Source organism: Oncorhynchus clarkii, chromosome 12 (genome assembly GCF_045791955.1).
Source record: "Oncorhynchus clarkii lewisi isolate Uvic-CL-2024 chromosome 12, UVic_Ocla_1.0, whole genome shotgun sequence".
In the NCBI taxonomy this organism is placed as follows: Eukaryota; Metazoa; Chordata; class Actinopteri; order Salmoniformes; family Salmonidae; genus Oncorhynchus; species Oncorhynchus clarkii.
The window spans coordinates 61516070-61532324 of NC_092158.1; the positions used below are offsets into that span (position 1 = coordinate 61516070).

A 16255-nucleotide genomic window follows, 5' to 3' on the forward strand; every position below is an offset into this window, starting at 1 on the left:
ATGTTCAAGTACAACTGAGTCGTGTTCATCATTTTCTAAGTGTTATGAAGGACAGCAGCACATTTATAATAATATCTGTTACTTGTCTTTCTCTCTATCTCCATTTCCCATAGCGATGCACACTCAGCCAGAGCTCTTCATCGGGTCTGGCTCCTTCCCCTCCTCCTCCCTCTCGGCCTACCAGCACCCAGCCTCTTTCTCTGGGCGGTCCTTCCCTGGCGCCTCGCTCTCCCTCCAGGACTCCCCCACCTTCAGCCCCACGTCCAACGGCCTCCTGTCCCCCCATGACCCCCTGCTGCACATCAAGACGCCCTCGCAGTCTAGCCTGGGCTTCGACCGCTTACTCTCCTCACAGGGCGCCGCCTACCGAGGGTCGCAGGACCCCACAGGCCCGCCGCAAACCTCCTCCTCCTCCTCAGGCCGCCACTTACCCCCTCCCCAGTTTAACCTGCTGTCCTCCCAGCTCCAGGACCAGTCCTCCCAGTTGTACAATGCCTCTGTGTTCTCATCGGCACCCGCCCCCCCTCCGCCCCAGCCACCCCAGGAAAGGGCCATCCCCCGGCAGGACAGCGTGATCAAGCACTACCAGCGCTCTTCTCCAGCTCAGTCCCAGCTCTCCTCCTCAGCCCCCCACCCCCTGCAGCACTACCTCAGCTGTGGGGCATCGGGTTACCAGCAGATCTCCCACCACCGGCATGGAGGGGTGTCCTGCAGTCCGCTGGGAGAGCAGAGCCCTTCAGCAGACCCCAAACCCTCCCCCCGGTCAGACCAAGTGTACCGCCCCATCATCCAGACCCCGTACACCTCCTCAGCCGCCTCCTCGTCAGGATCAGGTGGAGGTCTAGGGAAGGGGGCTAAGAACTCCAGCTCCAGTAGCGGCTACTCCTCCTCGGGCTCCTCGTCTTCCCGAACCCCCCACACCCCGCCCTCAGCCTCCTCGTCCTCCTCAAACTCCAACCCTAACCCTTCCTCCAGCTCCTCGTCAGCCCCATCCAGACAGCAGCCCCCAATTCAGTCTGCGCCCCCTCCCCCACCTCCCCCTCCAGTCTCCTCCGCCCCGGCCCAGCAGCCTCCTCCTAAACCCTGCCTGTCAGCATACGGGTCCCCTGTGGCCCCCGCCAAGCCCACCGCAGGCCTCCCTGGACAGACACCTCCCCAGCAGCAGTCCTACTCCCCCAGCCAGCCCCCTCCCTCACACCTCCCCTCTCACCAGCCCTATGGGGGCTTCAGCTCCCCCCAGGCCCAGGACCTGACCTCTGGCCCTGGGAGTTCTGGGAAAGGGTATGGAGGACTGGGGCCAGGAGGCCGCTCCTTCTCTGCCGAGGTGGTCTACGGGACGGACTCAGGATACAGCTCGCTGCCTACCTCCCTCGGGGGAGCAGGCAGTCCCTCATTGGGGTACGGTGGCCCAAGGCACTCCCCTGCCCTCCTGGGGTCTGGGGGGGGTGGAGGGTCAGCCGTCAGCGGAGCAGGGCCCGGGGCTGGTGGAGGTGGTTCAGGAGGTGGGGGTGCAGGATCAGGTGGTAGCAGTGGAGCTGGAGGAGGCAGCTCATACCACCTCCCTGACTCCAGCCCCTCTCCCTCCAGCAACTCTGGCATCATTCGACCTGGGCTGCACTCTCCTGCTCCCGCCCGCCCTGCCCAGTCCCCCGGGGGAGCCGGGGGGAACAAATACCTATCCTCCGTCCTCTCCCCTGCCTTCCTGTCCTCTCCGCAGGGCTACCCCGACACCCGAGGCCCCCAGCCTCAGTCTTACCACCCCACGCCCCCCAAGCCCAAGCCAGACACCGACATGTTGGGAGTGGAGCGCTCTCAAGACGAGGAGGATGAGGATGACGATGACTTCCTGATCCAGCACTTGCTGCATGCCCAGAGCCCTGCGCCTCACCCGTCCCAGCACCACACCCAACAGCAGCCGCCACAGTCCATCCCTCAGGCCAGGGATGGGGGCAAAGGTCTGGCCTACGACCTGAGTAAGGCCTCTGAGGAGCGCTACCACCTGCAGAGTGTCATCCGCACCAACAGCGCCACCAACAGCTCGGTCCCCGGTACTGCAGGTAACGTCAGCGGAGGTGGCCTGGAGAGCCAGTTGGAGATGTCGCTGAAGAAACAGCAGCAGCAGGCCAAGAACGAACGTGGGCTGTCTGGAGCAGGAGCCAGCGGAGGAAGGGGGGGGGCAGACTCCCTCTCCCACCCCAACCCGCACGTTCCCTATCCGCAGCAACACGACTCCCTCGGCTCAGTGGTGCACTACGGCAGGAGTGACCCTTACTCCCAACACCCTCACTCCCAGCACCCCCACCATCCCTCGCAGGCCCCCTCACACCCCCAACACACCCACTCCCGACACGCCCACCCCCACTCCCATGGCCACCCTCACATGGAGCTCAAAAAGCCTCCCGACTCGTCCGAGCTGCCATACCTGCGGAAGACACCCGAACTGCAGCAGCAGCCCCGACAGTCCCAGCCCTCCCTTTCCCTCATGGACTCCCCTCCAAACCAGCCCCAGCAGCCTCCCTCTGCCCACATGCTCCAGTCTGTTCTGTCCCACACTACCCGCAACAAGATGGACACCCAGCAAGCTGCTTCTCAGCAGCAGCAGCACTCCATGAGTCAGCAGGCCATGATGGGGGCAGGTGGAGAGGCAGAGCCTGGGGGACAAGCAGGGGTGGATCCCCAGCCCCAGTCTCAATCCCAGCTGCAGCTCCAACTCCAGTCCCAGGCTATGGAGGCCCACTATGGCCAGGCCAGCCAGAACTCGGTTTCTCCGCTGGACATGCTGGAGCGCACCCTGTCTCGTGCCAACAGCAGAGACAGTGGAGGGGCCGTGGAGAGAAGTGGGGTGGGGGGAGGAGATGGGGGCAGTGGTGACGGACACAGGCAACAACAGCAGCAGCACAGGCTGCCGTCTCATCACCACTCCCAACAAACTGCCTCCAAGCTTCACGACTTCCTCTCCGAGCCAGACCTGGGAATAACCACGCCCTCCCACCTGCACCACCTCAACCCACACCACCCCCACGTCCATCACCAACAGCAGACCCACCCGCACCACCCCCTCCCGCACACCCATGCCCACCCCCACTCCCACCACCTGACAACCAACGCAGGGCCCCAGCAGCAGCAGCCTCCGCCCCATCAGAGGGACCAGGAGCCCCAGCTCTGTCAATCCCAGTTGGACCAGCTCAAAGAGCACCAGTTTGACACTGTGAGCCCTGTGGGGAAAGCGGGCCAGATCCAAGGCCAGCAGCAAAGGTTTGTGCCTCTGACCTCCATCTGTTTCCCAGACTCCCTCTTACAGGATGAGGATCGCTCCTTCTTCCCCGGCATGGAGGATATGTTCTGCTCTGACGACTACTCCAAGTCGAGCTGCGCCGGGGTTCCCGGGGCAGGCCAAGGGGTGCAGGAAGGTATGTCTGAGGCACGTGTACAGGGACCAGACAGCATGGTGGACGTCAAGACCAGTGATGGAGGAGGTGGCTATGACATGATGGGTCACCATGGCGACCAGGGGTATGGGTACTGCCACAGCCTCACGGAAACAGAAAACAGCACCATGCATCTGGACCTGGACTCTCTGAAAACCCATGAGCTCCCGTCCACTGTGAACACAGAGCAGCTCGGCCTCATCCAGTCCCAGACCCCAGGCCTTGGCTTGGGGGTTCCAGGGGGAGTTCCTGGGGACGGCTCCGCCAACAAGATGATTGGGGGTACGGGCGTGGGTGGAGGTTCTGGTCTGGCCGGGCTGACGTCACCCATCTTCTGCTCCTCCCGACCCAAGAAGCTGCTGAAGACCAGCTCCTTCCACCTGCTGAAGCAGCGCCGCGACCCGCAGCCGCAGGCCAAGAAGAACTACGCCCAGGAGTATGAGTTCGAGGATGACGAGGACAAGGCTGATGTTCCCGCTGACATCCGCCTGAACAGCCGGCGGCTCCCTGACCTCCTCCCCGACCTGGTGTCCAGCTGCAGGAAGGCTGGAGGAGGAGGGGCCTCAGGGGTGGGCTCCCTCAGCCCTCTGATGGGCGACCTGGACTTCTGCCACCCGTCCGGCTACCCCTCCCTTGGCCCCCCTCCCCAGCTCCTACCCCACGACGGGCCCAAGAAGAGGGGCAGGAAACCGACCAAACCCAAACGTGAAGGGCCGCCTCGGCCCAGAGGGCGCCCTCGCATCCGCCCGCTCCCGGAGCCGCCCTACTGTAGGGGGCTGATGGGAAATGTAGGCGGGGAGACCCGCAGGGGTCGAGGGCGGGGTAGGGGGCGTGGCAGGAAAGAGGAAGGGATGATAGAGATGCACCGAGAAATGAACAAAGTACCCGACCTCCAATATCAACAACAACAACAGCAGCAGCAGCAGTTCCACCAACAACAGCACTTTCAACAACAGCAGCACCAACACCATCACCTCCAACAGCAGCAAAATATACAACCTCAACAGCAGCAGCACCTACAACACCTTCATCAACAGCATCCACAGCACCATAAACCTTTCAAGCCTATCAAGGTAAGGGAGACATGAGCAGAGTGATATCATGTTTAGATAGCGAGTTGTATGGACTCTGTAAGTATTCATACCCCTTGACTTATTCCTTATTTTGTGTTACAGCCTGAATTATACACACAATACCCCATAATGACAAAGTGAAAACATGTTTTTAGAATATACATGTTAGAACCACATTTGGCAAGGTTTACATCTGAGTCTTTTGGGGAGAATCTCTAAGAGCTTTGCACATCTGGATTGTACAATATTTGCACATTATTATTTTTGTAATTCTTCAAGCTCTGTCAAATTGGTTTATAATTACTAGACAGCCATTTCCAAGTCTTGCCATAGATTTCCACGTCGATTTAAGTCAACTGTAACTGGGCCACTCAGGAACATTCAATGTCTTTTTGGTAAGTAACTCCAGGAAATATTTGGCCTTGTGTTTTAGGTTATTGTCCTGCTGAAAGGTGGATTTGTCTCCCAATGTTTGTTGGAAAGCAGACCAAACCAGGTTTTCCTCTGTGCTTAGCACTATTCCATTTATTTTTAACCCTAAAAAAACTCCAAGTGCTTGTCGATGACAAACATACCCATAACATGATGCAGCCACCACCATGCTTGAAAATAGGAAGAGTGGTACTCAGTGATGTGTTGTGTCCATGCAACTTATTGTGTGACTTGTTAAGCACATTTTTACCCTTGAACTAATTTAGGCTTGCCTTAACAAAGGGGTTGAATATTTATTGACTCAAGACATTTCATCTTTTCATTTTTTCTTAATATGTAAATATGTCTAAAAACACAAATCCACTTGGACTTTATGGGGTATTGTCTGTAGGCCAGCGACACAATACCTCAATTTAATCAATTTTAAGTTCAGCCTTTAACACAACATAATTTTAAAAGGTCAAGGGGTGTGAATACTTTCTGAAGGCACTGTAAGTAATCAGTTGTGTTATTTCCTCTCTTACCCCACTAACTCTATACCCCCCCTCTACTATCCCTATACCCCTCACTTCAACTATCCCTTTCTTTTCCCCCTCACCATTCCCCTAATACCCTCATTCCTCCTTCTCTCTTTTCCTCTTTTCCCTACACCCATCACTCTCCTCCATCCCCTCTTTACATCTCTCAGATCAAGCTGCCTATCCCCTCTATGTCTCCCTCGGACTCCTTGCTAAGGACAGACTCCCTGTCCAGCACCGACCCGGTTCTCTCTGACGGGTCGGTGGGCTCGGCTCCCTCCCTGGGCCTGAGTCCTGGACCCACTGCTGGGATGGACATGAACATCACCAGGAGCCAGGAGAAGATGAAGCAGAAAGCTCAAGCCCAGGAGGTGAGTGCATCTGCCTTTGTCTTTTTTGGGTTCTACCTGCTGTTTTTTATTTGGTAAATCGTACTGTCGTGTCTTTGGCTATGCCGGATTAATTGCTATAACATGCTATTCTATAAAATAATTTATCCATAATTAATATCACCTGATTGAGCTAATCATGTAAATGTAATTAACTAGAGAATCGGGCACCATGAAATAATATTTATAGAGCTGTTATCTTCCAAATAAACTCTTAAAGATTTAGTAATATTTTACATCAATAGCAGTCAACATTAATCGTCATCTTACTTCAGTCTCATAATCTGAAAGTTGTAAATTCTTGGTTATCTTCAAGAACCCTGGCTAACAATTTGAATCAGCAATACAAAATTGGGTTTAATTATTTATTTACTAAATACCTAACTAATCACTCAGAATTACATATACAAAGAATGAATTATACCTAGATAATTCTTTACGTCATAGGAAAACGTCCCTAGCGGGCGGAACAGATATGACAGCTTATTACCCAAAGGAAAAGGGGCGGGGTTTGAGTGAAAGAGCGGGAGACTGGGGAACAAAGGAAGAAGCTGTGCTATCGTAAATACAGTATCTTATGCATTCTAAATTACCTCCCATTTGGAAAAGGAAAATGCAATAAATATTTACTCTGAGCTGCGCTTCAGTAGGTTGGTGGTAGATGGAAGACAGTGTTGCCAAACCGAGTCCTCTGTCCTTTGAAGAATGTCTCTGGTGGTCACTTGGATAAGTTGTAGTAATGTCATTGTGTGGTAGATGGGATACTCTGTCTGTTCCTTCCTAACCTGCGTTTGCAGCTGCGGTCGCTAACTCAACGGCTAGGAGGTATCACTTCTGTCGTGAATAAGAGTTCAAAGTTCATACCATTCGCAACCAAAGCTCATGCTGATGTTGGCTTCGTTCTGTAGTTTTATCTGAACCATTCTGACATAGGATCATCAGCCTACCTCATTGGAACAGGTAGTTATGTTGTCGTCAAGAGCTTATATAGGAAGGAAGAGGAGGGTGTGTTTGAAAAGTTTTATTACCTCGGTCTCTTCACGTGGGCGGGCCACTGAGTGAGCAGCCCTAACTTAATGAAAACCCACATCTCACATTTTAGAAGCTAAAATCACATTTAATCCCATCACAAATAATTTCATATTCAAACATTTAAATTGAACAACAATTCCATGTGACTCTGATAACTCTGATGTATAGACTTTCCACTGTAGAGCTTATGTCATCTTATCATTGATGAGAATGTCTCAGATGACAACCGAACTGACATCATATTCATTAAGTACCACTGCATATGTTCAATTGTTCGGATTACCAGAATATAGTTCATTTCCCCCCACCTTCTGATGTTCCCAGAATCTCTATGTTAACCAAGGGGTTTTGCAAATGTAACCTTAGTAGGGTAGAGAGAGGAAAAAGGGGGGAAGAGGTATTTATGACTGTCATAAACCAACCCCCATGTATTTACCACTACATGTACATCCTTGGGCAAGGGTGATAGGTAGGCCTCTCTCTATAAGACACTAAGGGATAGTTTCAGAGAATCAGTAGTGATGCATTACTTTGATTTAAAAAAAAATAAAGATGTTTTTTAAATATATTTCATCAGCAATGATGTTTATTTTTCTACTGAACTCCCTGGTCAGTACTTCACTGTTGATTTGTTGTTATGCACTGTAGCTACAGTATCTGAGGTTTCGAAAGAGATTCCTTCTCATTAGTGGGTGTACCTGATATCTTTTTAAATTATTCATGTTCGGCAGAGCTTCTCACTTCAAAGTGGTGAATTTGGGATTTGTCTCTGAGAATGACAAAGGTATTTGATGTGTGTTTTGGGGGATTGACGCTCTGTGGTGTGTGACTAAACCTGAGAGTTTTCTTCTCTTTCCTGTCACATTATACACACCAGCTTGGGAGGGAGGGATCACTTGTCTCTCTTTCAGAGGGGAAATTAAAACTGACAAACATTTTGCAAAGAAAACTGAAATATTTCTGATATTTTTTTATTTTTATTTTTTATTTCACCTTTATTTAACCAGGTAGGCTAGTTGAGAACAAGTTCTCATTTGCAACTGCGACCTGGCCAAGATAAAGCATAGCAGTGTGAACAGACAACACAAAGTTACACATGGAGTAAACAATTAACAAGTCAATAACACAGTAGAAAAAAAAGGGGTCTATATACATTGTGTGCAAAAGGCATGAGGAGGTAGGCGAATAATTACAATTTTGCAGATTAACACTGGAGTGATAAATGATCAGATGGTCATGTACAGGTAGAGATCAATATCTCAAAAGAGCAGAAAAGTAAATAAATAAAAACAGTATGGGGATGAGGTAGGTAAAAATGGGTGGGCTATTTACCGATAGACTATGTATAGCTGCAGCGATCGGTTAGCTGCTCAGATAGCAGATGTTTGAAGTTGGTGAGGGAGATAAAAGTCTCCAACTTCAGCGATTTTTGCAATTCGTTCCAGTCACAGGCAGCAGAGAACTGGAACGAAAGGCGGCCAAATGAGGTGTTGGCTTTAGGGATGATCAGTGAGATACACCTGCTGGAGCGCGTGCTACGGATGGGTGTTGCCATCGTGACCAGTGAACTGAGATAAGGCGGAGCTTTACCTAGCATGGACTTGTAGATGACTTGGAGCCAGTGGGTCTGGCGACGAATATGTAGCGAGGGCCAGCCGACTAGAGCATACAGGTCGCAGTGGTGGGTGTTATAAGGTGCTTTAGTGACAAAACGGATGGCACTGTGATAAACTGCATCCAGTTTGCTGAGTAGAGTGTTGGAAGCAATTTTGTAGATGACATCGCCGAAGTCGAGGATCGGTAGGATAGTCAGTTTTACTAGGGTAAGTTTGGCGGCGTGAGTGAAGGAGGCTTTGTTGCGGAATAGAAAGCCGACTCTAGATTTGATTTTGAACAACTAGGCCCAAAAAATAACTTGGACATCTGCCAGATGTGATAATGAGTGTTTTTAATCTGCATCTGACTTTATATATTTTAAATTCAGCATATATAGTATTCAATATTTACAGTGCCTTCAGAAAATATTAATGCCCCTTATTCCACATTTTGTTGTGTTACAGCCTGAATTCAGAATGGATTAAATATATTTTTTAAATCTCACACATATACACAAAATATCCCATAATGACAAAGTGAAAACATGTTTTTAGAAATGTTGGCAAATGTATTGAAAATTAAATACAGAAATATCTAATTTATATTAAGTATTCATACCCCTGAGTTAGAATCACCTTTGGCAACGATTACAGCTGTGGGTCTTTCTGGGAAAGACAGCCATTTTCAAGAATTGCCATATTTTCAAGACGTTTAAGTCGAAACTGTAACTCGGCCACTCAGGAACATTGTGTCTTCTTGGTAAGCAGCCCCAGTGTAGATTTGACCTTGTGTTTTAGGTTATTCTCCTGCTGAGAGGTTAATTTGTCTCCCAGTGTCTGTTGGAAAGCAGACTGAACCATGTTATCCTCTAGGATTTTGCCTGTATTTAGCTCTATTCCATTTATTTTTATCCCCAAGAAATCTCTAGCCGATGACAAGCATACCCATAACATAATGCAGCCACCACTATGCTTGAAAATATGAAGAGTGGTACTCAGTGATGTGTTGGATTTGCCCCAAACATAACGCTTTGTATTCAGGACTTAAAGTTAATTTCTTTGCCACATTTTTTGCAGTTTTACTTTAATTTACTTTAACTTTTATTGCAAACAGGATGCATGTTTTGGAATATTTTTATTATGTACATGCTTCCTGTTTTTCACTCTGTCATTTAGGTTAGTATTGTGGAGTAACTACAATGTTGTTGATCCATCCTCAGTTTTCTCCTATCACAGCCACTAAACTCTGTAACTGTTTTAAAGTCACCATTGGCCTCATGGTAAAATCCCTGAGCGGTTTCCTTCCTCTCTGGCAACTGAGTTAGGAAGGATGCCTGTATCTTTTTAGTGACTGGGTGTATTGATACACCATCCAAAGTGGAATTAATAACCTCACTATGCTCAAAGGGATATTCAATGTCTGCTTTCTTTTTATTTTATTTTGACCCATCTACCAATAGGTGCCCTCCTTTGCGAGGTATTGGAAAACCTCCCTGGTCTTTGTGGTTGAATCTGTGTTTGAAATGTACTGCTCGACTTAGGGACCTTACAGAGAATTGTATGTGTGGGGTACAGAGATGAGGTAATCATTCCAAATCATGTTAAACACTATTATTTCACAGAATGAGTACATGCAACTTCTTATGTGACTTTTAGAGCACATTTGTAGTCCTGAACTTGCAGTATTTAGGCTTGACATAACAAAGAGTTTAAATACTTATTGACTATTAATTTGTAAACACTTCGGAAAAACACAATTCCACTTTGACATTATGGGTTATTGTTGGTAAGCCAGTGACACAACATCTCAATTGAATCAATTTTAAATTCATACTGTAACACAACAAAATGTCAAGGGGTGTGAATACTTTCTGAAGGCACTGTATATTTATTTATATTCGTTATTTTGTATAATAATGGTCGGAATCTCATAGGAAATCATTAAGATTGTACACTGCCCTTTTCCAGGTGCTCAAAGCACTTAGTCACCTCATCCTCTATCAATATGTGATTGTAGTCTGAGCGTTAAGTGTAACAGCTGCCAGCCATGTATGGTATTGTGGTGGGAGGGGGGGGGGGCTTTTGAATGTATTTCTTATGTTGGGCTAGAGATAGATAAGATGGAGTCTTTTTGTGTGAGTTTGATGTTCTGGATTCCATCTGTTGATGTCTGCTGGTTGGTCATGGTAAAAGTAAAATGGCGGCTGTTGCCTCAGCAACAGGGAGAGTGTGGACACAGGAAAGTGGCCAATGAAATGAACAGTGTAGATTTCTGTGCGATTTGCAGGGGTAGAGGGGTGAGGAGCGGAATCCCCCATCTAATTCAATCCCTCCCTAACTCTCATCACTTTGCCTTTTACTCATTGTAAAGCGGTTGTAATTACAAATATATACTGGTATCAATTGACTGTAATGCCCTTTTAACATAATGCAGTAAGTTTAATTGACGAGAGAGAACATTTTCACAGGGGTGCAACAGAGACTGTTGTTTTGTCTTATTCAAGTGTGTTCAGATGTCCATATTGATGTTGAACAGGTGGCGACCGGTTTCCTCACATCACTCTATAGAACAGGGAATATAACCTCAACTAAACAACAATGCAAAGTCAATCAATCAATCAATTCATCAGTTATCAATTGAATCATTCGTTAAACCTCTCTTGTAGCACACAGCAGTGCCGATATGCCAGAAATGTAAATGTTACCCCATGAAACAAGCGGGCCGGACACTGCTTTTAATTGAATGTGGGGTTTCGTTTTTTGAACATGTGATTAATATCTTTGCTTTGTGGCCGCCACAGATGACGTGGGAAAGGGACATGGATGAGCAGCTGACCCCAGAGGCCTGGGCTGCCATGCAGAAGCTCTCCAACACGGTGAGAAACCTCAATCCGTTCCTACCTACGCCTCCGAAATAACTCACAGTGTCATCTATAATTCATTACTCATATTTCACAAGTCATATAACTCAGAGATCCCTTCAGCGCTGGGTAACTCGTAACTCGTCAGGCAAGAAGGGCTTCAGGGTAACTCGTCAGGCAAGAAGGGCTTCAGGGTAACTCGTCAGGCAAGAAGGCCTTCAGGGTAACTCGTCAGGCAAGAAGGGCTTCAGGGTAACTCGTCAGGCAAGAAGGGCTTCAGGGTAACTCGTCAGGCAAGAAGGCCTTCAGGGTAACTCATCAGGCAAGAAGGCTTCAGGATAACTTGTCAGGCAAGAAGGCTTCAGGGTAACTCGTCAGGCAAGAAGGCTTCAGGGTAACTCGTCAGGCAAGAAGGCTTCAGGGTAACTTGTCAGGCAAGAAGGCTTCAGGGTAACTTGTCAGGCAAGAAGGGCTTCAGGGTAACTCGTCAGGCAAGAAGGCCTTCAGGGTAACTCGTCAGGCAAGAAGGCTTCAGGGTAACTTGTCAGGCAAGAAGGGCTTCAGGGTAACTCGTCAGGCAAGAAGGCTTCATGGTAACTCGTCAGGCAAGAAGGCCTTCAGTGTAACTCGTCAGGCAAGAAGGCCTTCAGGGTAACTCGTCAGGCAAGAAGGCTTCAGGGTAACTCGTCAGGCAAGAAGGCCTTCAGGGTAACTCGTCAGGCAAGAAGGCCTTCAGGGTAACTCGTCAGGCAAGAAGGCTTCAGGGTAACTCGTCAGGCAAGAAGGCTTCAGGGTAACTCGTCAGGCAAGAAGGCCTTCAGGGTAACTCGTCAGGCAAGAAGGCTTCAGGGTAACTCGTCAGGCAAGAAGGCTTCAGGGTAGGATCTACCTCAGTCACAACAGTGGTAGGCTAACGTTGACTGGAACACGAACATCCAGAGGAGAGCTTGTGTGTGTAGTTAGAGTTTGTGGTTAGTGGGGCGAATAAGATAGAGGGGCATAAGGCTCCACAAGTGATATTTCAAGTCGGGGAAAGACAAAAGAGAACACATTGGCGTGTGTTAGTTTTATTTTCAACATTTTGGTGCAATTTTCTACAAGTATGTGGGGCATTTTCACAACTCTAGGCATTTTTGATTGACTGAGTCCAACACAGACCTTCACAAAGTCACTTGTTCACTGCACCAAATCAGTCTTTCAATTTGGACACATTCAATCTAAGTACAGTGCCTTGCGAAAGTATTCGGCCCCCTTGAACTTTGCGACCTTTTGCCACATTTCAGGCTTCAAACATAAAGATATAAAACTGTATTTTTTTGTGAAGAATCGACAACAAGTGGGACACAGTCATGAAGTGGAACGACATTTATTGGATATTTCAAACTTTTTTAACAAATCAAAAACTGAAAAATTGGGCGTGCAAAAGTATTCAGCCCCCTTAAGTTAATACTTTGTAGCGCCACCTTTTGCTGCGATTACAGCTGTAAGTCGCTTGGGGTATGTCTCTATCAGTTTTGCACATCGAGAGACTGAATTTTTTTCCCATTCCTCCTTGCAAAACAGCTCGAGCTCAGTGAGGTTGGATGGAGAGCATTTGTGAACAGCAGTTTTCAGTTCTTTCCACAGATTCTCGATTGGACTCAGGTCTGGACTTTGACTTGGCCATTCTAACACCTGGATATGTTTATTTTTGAACCATTCCATTGTAGATTTTGCTTTATGTTTTGGATCATTGTCTTGTTGGAAGACAAATCTCCATCCCAGTCTCAGGTCTTTTGCAGACTCCATCAGGTTTTCTTCCAGAATGGTCCTGTATTTGGCTCCATCCATCTTCCCATCCATTTTAACCATCTTCCCTGTCCCTGCTGAAGAAAAGCAGGCCCAAACCATGATGCTGCCACCACCATGTTTGACAGTGGGGATGGTGTGTTCAGCTGTGTTGCTTTTACGCCAAACATAACGTTTTGCATTGTTGCCAAAAAGTTCAATTTTGGTTTCATCTGACCAGAGCACCTTCTTCCACATGTTTGGTGTGTCTCCCAGGTGGCTTGTGGCAAACTTTAAACTACACTTTTTATGGATATCTTTAAGAAATGGCTTTCTTCTTGCCACTCTTCCATAAAGGCCAGATTTGTGCAATATACGACTGATTGTTGTCCTATGTACAGAGTCTCCCACCTCAGCTGTAGATCTCTGCAGTTCATCCAGAGTGATCATGGGCCTCTTGGCTGCATCTCTGATCAGTCTTCTCCTTGTATGAGCTGAAAGTTTAGAGGGACGGCCAGGTCTTGGTAGATTTGCAGTGGTCTGATACTCCTTCCATTTCAATATTATCGCTTGCACAGTGCTCCTTGGGATGTTTAAAGCTTGGGAAATCTTTTTGTATCCAAATCCGGCTTTAAACTTCTTCACAACAGTATCTCGGACCTGCCTGGTGTGTTCCTTGTTCTTCATGATGCTCTCTGCGCTTTTGACGGACCTCTGAGACTATCACAGTGCAGGTGCATTTATAAGGAGACTTGATTACACACAGGTGGATTGTATTTATCATCATTAGTCATTTAGGTCAACATTGGATCATTCAGAGATCCTCACTGAACTTCTGGAGAGAGTTTGCTGCACTGAAAGTAAAGGGGCTGAATAATTTTGCACGCCCAATGTTTCAGTTTTTGATTTGTTAAAAAAGTTTGAAATATCCAATAAATGTTGTTCCACTTCATGATTGTGTCCCACTTGTTGTTGATTCTTCACAAAAAAAATACAGTTTTATATCTTTATGTTTGAAGCCTGAAATGTGGCAAAAGGTCGCAAAGTTCAAGGGGGCCGAATACTTTCGCAAGGCACTGTATCTGGTTTTCAAAATGCAATGTTCACTTGCCTTTAGATAATGATTTTCTTGTCATTTTTTAACAATACAACTATCACTTAATCGAAGTGCTCCAAACATAACTACTGAACCAAAAGATTGCTTACTGTAACGTATATAGTTTGATAACTTCTGAGCACTACATTTCTATATTTCCCCTCCATAAATGTATCAAATTTGACATCAATTTATGTTGGAAGGTAAAACCGAATCATATATATGGATGTGGCTGTAAATACTACATCATCATATTCCATCAGCCAGTGTGCTTCAATAGGACAAAGTAGAAAGAGTCACTCTGTGCTACCATTTGGAATTATAGTGTAGTGTACAATGCACTGCTGAAATACCTGGGTTGTATATAACAATATACAGTGAGCTCCAAAGCTATTTGGACAGTTACACACGTAATTTTTTTTTTTTTTACTCTGTACTCCAGTACTTTGGATTTGAAATGATACAATGAATATGAGACTATGAAGTGCAGACAATCAGCTTTAATTTGAGGGTATTCATCCATATCCGGTGAACCATTTAGAATTTACAGCACTTGTTGTACATCGTCCCCCCTTTAGGGGACTAAAGATATTGGGACAGATTCACTTATGTGTGTTAAAGTAGTCAAAAGATGAGTATTTGGTCCCATAGTCCTAGCACGCTTGGGACTCTAGAAACTTGTCGGATGCATTTGCTGTTTGTTTTTTGTTGTTTCAGATTATTTTGTGCCGAATAGAAATGAGTGGTAAATAATGCACTGTGTCGTTTTCCAGTCACTTTAATTGTAAATACAAGTAAGAATATAATATGTTTCGAAACAATCCTACGTTAATATGGATGCTGCTATTATTACGGAGAGTGCTGAATGAATTGCGAGTAATGATAAGTGAGAAAGTTACAGACGCACAAATATTATACCCCCAAGACATGCTAACCTCTCACCATTAAAATAACAAGGGAGGTTAGTATTTTTTTTGTGTGGGGTGGGGGGGGAATGATATTTGTGAGTCTTACTTTCTCACTCATCATTATTCATTCAGGACTATCCGTAGTCATGGTAGCATCGACATTAATGTAGAAGTGTGTAGAAACATATTCTTATTTACAATAAAAGTGACTCCAAAATGGCAGAATACATTCTTTACCATTTCTTTCTATTGGGCACAAAATAGAAATGAAACAAATACCCTCAAGTTAAAGCTGACAGTCTGCACTTTAACCTCGTAGTCGTTGTATCATTTCAAATCCAAAGTGCTGGAGTACAGAGCCGATACATATGTACTATGTAAGGATAATGGGACTGTAAGACTAATGAAACTGTGAGACATCAATGAATGAACAATCAAATGTTCTGAACATAAGATACAAGTGTTATCAGTTTAGTTTTGTACTTAGAGTTTTGAAAATATCCCACTGGGTGCAAGCTGGTTGAGTCAACGTTGTTTCAGCGTCATTTGTCAACGTATTGTGACGTGGAATCTATGTGGAAAATACACTGGATATGAAAAAGGTTCACAACTATTGTTCTGAGGTTATCAACCACCGGATTATGTCATCATGGTAACCACATTTCAACATAGACAAACCTTATGTTGAATTTGCAACTTTAAAACAACGTCAGATTTTCACTGTTATATCCACTGTCAGAAGAAACAAAACAATAGACTGGGCAGCACCTCCTACTGGAGAATTGCTCTAGCTACAGCTACCCTCCCATCCAAAGTTTTAACAAAGCCCAGCTATTATATTTGTCACTGACTATTAACAATGTGCTATTGTGAGTGATTGTTGAGAGATCTCTGCTTAAAAACTAAATAGTCACCGTTGCTATCATTCCATCCATGGCCAAACTTTGAGGTTAACTATACATTTCTTCTTATGTAGTCATATAAAGTGTGCATGTTTAAGATGGCATGCATAGGTCATTGCACGTCCGTGGAGATTGCTGTAATAATCTCAGCAGAATCTCAAACGGCATTGAGCACTTGCACCATGCACTTTTAATGTGATCTCAACTGCAATCCAGGTCATTTGGTTCTGCTATTAGAGGAAGCACAGTGATAT

General features: G+C 46.5%; 2 protein-coding genes across 3 annotated transcripts in view; one reads left to right on the forward strand and one right to left on the reverse strand.

The window, feature by feature from the left end:
- Positions 1 to 16255, reverse strand: part of LOC139420919 (uncharacterized) — a 439502-nt gene that overhangs the window by 382230 nt on the left and 41017 nt on the right. The window lies entirely within an intron of this gene.
- LOC139420905 (proline rich 12b) overlaps positions 1 to 16255 on the forward strand; it is a 37006-nt gene that overhangs the window by 7990 nt on the left and 12761 nt on the right. The window contains exons 4-6 of the mRNA XM_071171319.1: positions 114 to 4501; positions 5622 to 5822; positions 11269 to 11343. Of these exons, the coding sequence (XP_071027420.1) occupies positions 114 to 4501; positions 5622 to 5822; positions 11269 to 11343 (4664 nt within the window). The remainder of the gene's footprint in view (positions 1 to 113; positions 4502 to 5621; positions 5823 to 11268; positions 11344 to 16255) is intronic.